This window comes from Otolemur garnettii, unplaced genomic scaffold (assembly GCF_000181295.1).
Source record: "Otolemur garnettii isolate 467f Iridium unplaced genomic scaffold, OtoGar3 scaffold00129, whole genome shotgun sequence".
NCBI classification, from domain to species: Eukaryota; Metazoa; Chordata; class Mammalia; order Primates; family Galagidae; genus Otolemur; species Otolemur garnettii.
Window position 1 is genome coordinate 247108 of NW_003852524.1, and position 8128 is coordinate 255235.

The 8128-nt window shown below is 36.5% G+C and overlaps 1 protein-coding gene across 3 annotated transcripts in view; it reads left to right on the plus strand.

The window, feature by feature from the left end:
* The window catches only part of SEC24B (SEC24 homolog B, COPII coat complex component), an 80521-nt gene that overhangs the window by 46140 nt on the left and 26253 nt on the right, over positions 1 to 8128 (plus strand). For all 3 annotated transcript variants that reach the window (XM_023518189.1, XM_023518190.1, XM_023518191.1), the window contains 3 exons: positions 2282 to 2384; positions 4530 to 4656; positions 5988 to 6097. In XM_023518189.1, coding sequence (XP_023373957.1) covers positions 2282 to 2384; positions 4530 to 4656; positions 5988 to 6097 — 340 coding nt within the window. The remainder of the gene's footprint in view (positions 1 to 2281; positions 2385 to 4529; positions 4657 to 5987; positions 6098 to 8128) is intronic.

Consider the following 8128-nt stretch of genomic DNA (forward strand, 5'->3'; position numbering starts at 1 on the left):
TTTATCAGTGTAGGGCATCAGAGATTACAGGTTGAAAATAGCTGCCCATTACTGTGAGTGTAAGCTACTATCATGTTTTTATGGATTATGGCCTTTGAAGTATGAATGATTAGGCATCCTCTCAGTAGGTGAACGTAGTGTTTGTGTATGCATATGTGATCCCCCATAAGTAGGGGAATGGTGTGTATTGCTCTGCCCAGTTATGTGTTTTTTCTGAAAATATCCCTTTTGTGAAAATGAAAAAGAGTAATTATGAGAATAGGCTTTAGAGTTGGACAGAGCTAGGTTTTTTTTTTTTTTTTAATAGTTTTACTAATAAGTAGCTATAAGACAGGCCAGGCCTGTACTTAGCTCTCCAGGAGGCCAAGGCAGGTGGAGCTCAGGAGTTGGATACCAGCCTAAACAAAATGAGACCTGTCTCTACTAAAACAGAAAAACTAGGTAAGCAATGTGGCAGGCGCCTATAGTTCCAGCTATTCAGGAGGCTGAGGCATAAGGATCTTTTGAGTCCAAGAGTTTGAGTTGCTATGAGCTCTATGATTCTGTGGCACTCTACCCACGGCAACAAAGTAAGGCTCTGCCTCAAAAAAAGGAAAAAAAAAAACAATAGCTATGAGAGTTTGTGCCATTTATTTAACCTCTCGAAGTCTTGGTTTTTACACAGTAAAACAAGAATAATAATAGTGGCTACATGCAGTGGTTCACACCTCTCTCTAACCCTAACACTTTTGGAAGCCTACAGCAAGAGTCACTTGAAGCCAGGAGTTTAAGACCAGCCTAGTCTAGAACAAAGTGAGGATCCCTCCCCATCTTTACAAAAAAATTTTTAAAAATTAGCCAGGTGACTAAGACAGAAAGATTGCTTGAATCACAACACTGCACTTCAGCCTGGGGAGCAGAGTGAGAGCTTGTCTTAATTAAAAAAAAAAACAAAAAACCAAAATAATAATACTGTTTACAAATTAAGATAAATTATTAATTCAGTAACTACTGAATGCCTTCAAAGTTAAGTGCAAGGCACTGTTTCTGTGTTCTGGAGATAGAATTATAAATAAAACAAAGTTCAAAACTTATTTGCATTAGGGAAGACACTCAGGGTGCCCTATCACTTTTCTCTGCTGCCTTCTGGAATAAGAATTGTCTTGAGCTACACATTAAATACACGAACACTAACGAAAGCTTATGAGTAAAATGAAAAAAGAAAAGTATGTGCATAATTTTTGTGATATCCGCCACCACAGATAAGCAAAAATGTCCTCATGTAATCCACATGTGGCTCACAGGCCACAGATTGGACACCTCTGTTGGCAGAGCACATAGCACATAATGGCAGGTTATTACAATGAAGAAAAGTAAAGCTGAGGAGAGAGTCAAGAGTAGAGGGTGACTCTTTAACTGAGGAATCTGGACAGGATTTCCCAAGGGGTGAACATTTGAGTAGAGATGTGAATCAAGTGAGAAAGCAAGCCATGTGACCCTCTGGGAAAAGAGTGTTCCAACCTGCTTGAAGAACAGATGAGAAGGTCTTGAAGCACGAACAGGCCTCGTGTATTTAAGAAACATGAAGCCTGGAATAAATAGATGTCTGTGTATCTCTGCATAATACTAACCACCCTTAGAATTCCTGGTTTCCAGTACCTCTGCTGCTTGCTGCTTGCTGCTTTGGCTGCTCCTTTGTTATTCTGTCTGTTGACCTTAACTTCTAACTTTGTTAAAGTCTCTATGAGGGAAACAATGCTAAGGTGATGTAAGGACAAAACTATCCGATCTCAAGTGGAGAAGACAAGCAAGATACACAGCCAACTAAAGCAAATCAGACTTAATGATATAGAAGTATGAGCGCTTCTGTGCACAGAAGAAAAGGCCATTCCCTCTACTTTGGGGAACTATGGGGTGGGGTGGTTTCAGAAGAAGTGATAACTTTCATGAGTCTTGTTATAACAGTGGGAGTTTTAACAGGTGAAAAGGGGGCAGGAACAGCATCATTAAAAGAAAAATCAGTAAAAAAAAGGAGGCCTTTTCACTCATGATTTTACTCCCCCACCCAGCTTCATGTCCTGCAGGCTAGTCATAATGGAGTAATTGTCTGTTCCTGAATGTGTTGAGCTTTTCCACCATGTTGAATCTTTAATGTCTTTCAACATATATTACACATATACCTGTTTAATCAGGACCTTCCTGCTTATAGTTACGATAACATGCCCAAATGATTTTCACTTATGACCTCAGATGTTCCTACTCTGATCGCTAATGTTCTTCGTGGTGTTTGTGTGTTTTGCAGTTCATTTCGGTGTACTTTGACAAATATTCCACAGACACAGGCTTTACTGAATAAAGCGAAACTTCCTTTAGGATTGTTGTTACATCCCTTCAGAGACCTAACGGTAAAGTAGTAACATTTTAAAATGTTTGTGGGTACTGATAAGTATGCTCTGAACAAAGTACCTAGATTTTGTGTCTTAGAATTTTCTTGCTCTTGTTTGAAATTAAGAAATAATCATTTCTGTCACATTCAATTCGGCAAACATTTTGTGAGTGCCTGTTCTGTGACAGGCTGTGAACTAAGCAGTGGTGATAGACAGATGACTAAACCATTAACCTTGCCCCCAACAAGTTCTTATTTGACAGGGGAAGATATAAAAACAAATAGTTATAGTGCTGTATGTTAATTCATGTAATTAATCAAATTCTGTTGGAAATGATTCTCTGTGGGTACAGTGGCAAAAATTTTCTATAAGTGATGAAATCTGAGTTGGATTTTAAAAGATCAGTAGTTTTCAAAGTTTGAACAGCCTAATTTAGGCTTAAGAACCAATAATACTGTTCAATTAGAGAGGAAAATGGTCTGATTATTCCTTAGCAAATTAAATAACCTTGTAATAGAGAAAGTCAAGCACTTTAGATCTGTTGAATAAAAACATTACTTGTAAGTTTCTACAGTCTACTTGGTTTAATACCTAGCTTGGTAGATTTTTATACAGACTTCTGATATTTCATGCAAATATGTTGAGTGGATACCTAATTTTTTAAACTTCAGAAATAATTTTATTCAGAGATGTTTTATTTATACTTAATAAGTTGCATTTCTCCCGTATACTTTATTACTACTGTGGTTTTCTACCTTTAATATTGGCACTGGGTATCTTTTGCTCTCATCCATCCAAAAAATTTAACTACCTGTCGTGCTGGATGCTGGATGTAAAAGTCAGTAAGCTTCTTTATGGAGCTTACTTTCCTACTAGGAACTATGGAAAGGATCAAAATGAATAGAAAGTAAAATAAGTATAGGATGCATTAAGTATCAGAATTTGTTCATTCAATAGGTACTATTTTAATTACTTATAATACTATTACAGTCTTTTTTGTTGTTGTTGAGACAGTCTCACTCTATTGCCTTCAGTAGAGTGCTGTGGTATCACAGCTCACAGCAACCTTCAACTTATGGGCTTACGCGATTTTCTTGCCTTAGCCTCCCAATTAGCTGGGACTACAGGCGCCCGCCACAACACTTGGCTTTTTTTTTTTTTTTTTTTTTTTTTTTTTTTGGTGCCATTCTTGTTGTTTTATGTGGCCCAGTCCAGGTTCGATCCCGCCAGCCTCGGTGTTTGTGGCTGGTGCCCTATCCACTGAGCTATGGGCTCTGCCCTATTACAATCTTAATCTCTAAACCAAGATAGTTAATTTCCTGTATACACAGATAAGAGTTTTCCGCTAAATACAGATATTATATGATACTTTCTAGAAGTATATACAATAAATTGTTCACAGTGACATCCTCTGGGACATAAAATTCTGAGTAATATTTTATTTTCTCATTTTTAGTTAACTGTATTTCCTGGATTTTTATTTTTTTTATATAAAGAATATGTAGTTGGGTAATAAAAATAGTATATGTGAAAAAATTTAAAAAGATATAAATGTTCATGTGTAGATAGAAAAAAGCTGGAATGAAATAGATTAAAATGGGATTAGCTCGGGTACATAATATATGATCTCTTAATCTTTTTTCATATTTTCTAAATTTTCTGTATTGAATATAAAATTCCTTTTCCAAACTAAGCATAGGAATGTATTTTTTAAAAAGACACACTGTGGAAAAAAAAAAAATACACACTGTGTTTGGCCTTCTTCTGACCTCAGCAGCCATCCTGTGGCTGTGTGACAAGCAGTGCCTAATAATCCTGGTACCAAGTGCAGTCAACAAAAACAAAGGCAGATGTTTCTTTCTTACTATTCTTCAGTCTGTGTGAGTCTTGATGAACTCTAATTTCCTTCGGCAACCAGGCTTTTTTTTTGTTAGTCATAGTTGTTACATTTAATATGACTTTAGTGTTTTCTTACAGTTCATGGCAAGAGAGAAAGAAAATTTGATAGCTATTTGTGCTGCTCAGCCCATCACTGGATTTTATTGACGTGTTTCAGTGTAAAATCACACAAAAGCACTATTAGGGTTGCTGTTCTGTATTGGGAGTAGAGCAGCATGTGTGTTTTTCCCTTTTTCTGACTACAACAACATCTTTATGTTCTAGCAATTACCAGTGATAACATCAAATACCATTGTGAGATGCCGATCTTGTCGAACTTACATTAACCCTTTTGTATCCTTCATCGATCAACGTAGATGGAAATGCAATTTGTGCTATAGAGTTAATGATGGTGAGTTTCAGATTCGTAAAATCAATGTTTTAATACATTTTTGTCATTACCTGGTTTCTCTCCTCATTACTTTCAAAAAAACTTTTATGTCATTTTTAGCAAAGAGAATACAGGTTAGGGCTGGGAATGTTTCATTTTGGCTGACGAAGGGGACATTGAGAGTGACAGTAAGGGCAGAATACAAATAATACTCATAAAAGAAACAATGATGCTTGTGCAGATGAGCTTATGCAGATTATGCTTGCGCCCCACAGTTGAGATTGTCTTTGTTTGTACCTTTGGTCATTCAGCTCAGGTAGGTCTTTGCCAGTGTATATGGATGCATGCAGGTTTATGTGTCTGTCTATTGTCTTATTTTTTCCCCTGTCATGATATAATTAATAGGACACAAGTCTAAGAAGCAAGGTTATTTATGTCCTGGTTTACTCACATGATTTCAGAACATAAGTTTTTTTTATTCTTCTGATCTGTATTTTTTTTTTTTTTTGAAACAGAATTTCACTTTGTTACCCTTGGTAGAGTGCTGTGGTATCATAGCTCACAGCAACCTCAAACTCTTGGGCTCAAGTGATTCTCTTGTATCAGCCTCCCAGGTATCTGAGACTATATGTGCCCATCACAATGCCCGGCTATTTTTATTTATTTATTTTTTGAGACAGTCTCTCACTATATTGTGGTGTCATAGCTCACAGCAACCTCAAACTCTTGAGCTTAAGCGATTCTCTTGCCTTAGCCTCCCAAGTACCTGGGACTACAGGCGCCTGCCACAACACCTGGCTATTTTTCGTTGCAGTTGTCATTGTTGTTTAGCAGACCCAGGTCAGGTTCTAACCCACCAGCCCCAGTGTATGTGGCCAGTCCCCTGACCACTGAGCTATGGGTGCCAAGCCCTAGCTATTTTTAGAGACAAGGTCTCGCCTTGGCTTGGGCTGGTTTCAAATCTGTGAACTCAGGCAGTGTACCTGCCTTGGCCTTCCAAAGTGCTAGGATTATAGGTATGAGCCACTGCTGGTCTATATTTTATTTTCTTTTTATTAAATCATAACACTGTATATCAATACAGTCATGGGGTACAATGTGCTAGTTTTATATACAATTTGAAATATTTTCATCAAACTGGTTAATATAGCCCTCGTGGCATTTTCTTAGTTACTGTGTTAAGACATTTGTATTCTACATTTAGTAAATTTCACATGTGTAAGAGGGCTTACACAATTTATTTTTGACATTAAAATATTCATATAAACGTTGGTGATAAAGCTGTTTATTTTTAGGCATGCGTATATGTGTTTAGTGACAAGTTGTATATTGGATTTCTACCTCTTATCTAGTTCCTGAAGAATTCATGTATAATCCCCTTACACGATCCTATGGAGAACCTCATAAACGACCAGAAGTTCAGAATTCAACTGTGGAGTTCATTGCTTCTTCCGATTACATGGTAACTGTTTAGTGTTAAAATTGGTTGTGGGATACAACTGTATCACTCATGTGTTACTGCTGTTAAGTGAATCTTTACCCAGATTTTGAAATTATTTATAGTATTAATTTTTAAAAATAGCATTTAAAGGTTATATTTAACAAATAGAAAACTCTTCCTAAAAATTAATTGTTGTTGTAGAAGAATGTATTATATCATTAAGAAATGTTAGTCATGTTTTATGATGAGCACTAACATCTATAATTTTATCATTTTAACTTAGTTAATTATGTGGAATGGATGTGGATATTCTTTTATCATTTAAAATATAGATATTGTTTTATCATTTAACATTTAAGACTTTCAAAACAGAAAAATGTCTATTTTTGCCAAAAAATTAAGTCTCCAGTATCTTAAATATCCAGCTTCATAATTCACCCGGTACAAATAAATGGACATTGACTTCACTGTAAATTTTGTTTTTATTTTTCTTTTTGTTTCAATTGTAAAATTCTACCAGTTCTTTAATTATATTGACTCTAAAATTTCATTCTTCTTTCCACTTACAAAATGAGTTTTTTGCCTAAGCTCTGCCCATCTTCTTTAACCTGTCTTCTCATTTTTAATATATTTATAGTAACTAGATTTCTTCCATATCCTCATTTCTAATCCTTGTCTGTAAAAATTTAAATGCTACTAGTAAAAAAGGATGAGTTCTGTTGCCTGCACTAGAATACAGTGGCATGATCATAGATCCACCATAGCTTCAACCTCCTAGGCTCAGGTGAGCCTCCTGCTACACCATCCTGAGTAACTGAGACTATAGGCACATGCCACCATACCCAGCTGATTTTCCCTTTTATAAAATCTTTTTTGGGGAATGCGGTCTCACTGCATTGCCCAGGCTGATTTCAAATTCCTGGCGTCAAGTGATCTCCTACCTCAGCCTCCCTAGTTGCTGGGATTACAGGCTTGAGCCCAAGGATTTTCTTTACACTTAGCACTTAACTCTTAGGATTCAGCCACCATTAGGTGGTATAATCGCTAGTACTAATGGCAGATTGTCAGGTTTAAAATTTATTTTTATTTTATTTTTAAAATTATTATTATTATTTTTTGTGACAGATTCTGACTCTGTTTCCCAGGCTAGAGTGGCATGACTCCAGCCTACCTCACAGCAACCTCGAACTTCTGGGTTCAGTTGATCCTCTGCATCTGCCTTCTGTGTAGCTGGACTACAGGCACCAGCCGAAATGCTTGGCTGTTTTTTCTTTCTTTTTTTTTTTTTTTCAATCTGTTTGTAGTAAAGATGGGGTCTCACTCTTGCTCAGGTTGGTCTTGGACTCCTGAGCTCAAGGGATCCTCCTGTCTTGGCTTCCCAGAGTACTTAGATTATCGGAGTGAGTCACTATACCTGGCATAAAATTTCCTTTAAAAAAAATAAAAATTTTGACTTGGTGTCTGTAGCTCAAGCGGCCAATGTGCCAGCCACATACACCAGAGCTTGCAGGTTTGAATCCAGCATGGGCCTGCCAAACAACAATGACAACTACAACCAAAAAATTGCTGAGCGTTGTGGCGGTGCCTGTAGTCCCACCTACTTGGGAGGTAGAGGCAAGAGAATTGCTTAAGCCCAGGAGTTGGAGGTTGGTGTGAGCTGTGATGCCACAGCACTCTACCCACGGCAACAGCTTGAGGCTCTGTCTCAAAAAAAAAAAATTTTAAATGGGTTTAGGAATGGTGAAAGGATTTAGAAAGTACTTAGCACTAAATAATTAACAAGCTTAATTTAAAAAAAAAAAACACATCCTAATAGGTTAGAGAGTGAGACCTAACCTATCTCTTGAAAAAAAATTTTTTTTGAAGATATTTTAGCCAGTATTTCTTACTGAAAAAAATCTTTAACCCATCTATTTAGGTATTACTGTATATTAACTGCCTTTATGCATAACCAACTTTACAAAAGAAAAAATTAAAGGAATGTAGTTTTTATTAGTACATACAATTTTACAGAACAGCAGTCCTGTTGTGAATTTTTTGTATAATATAGCC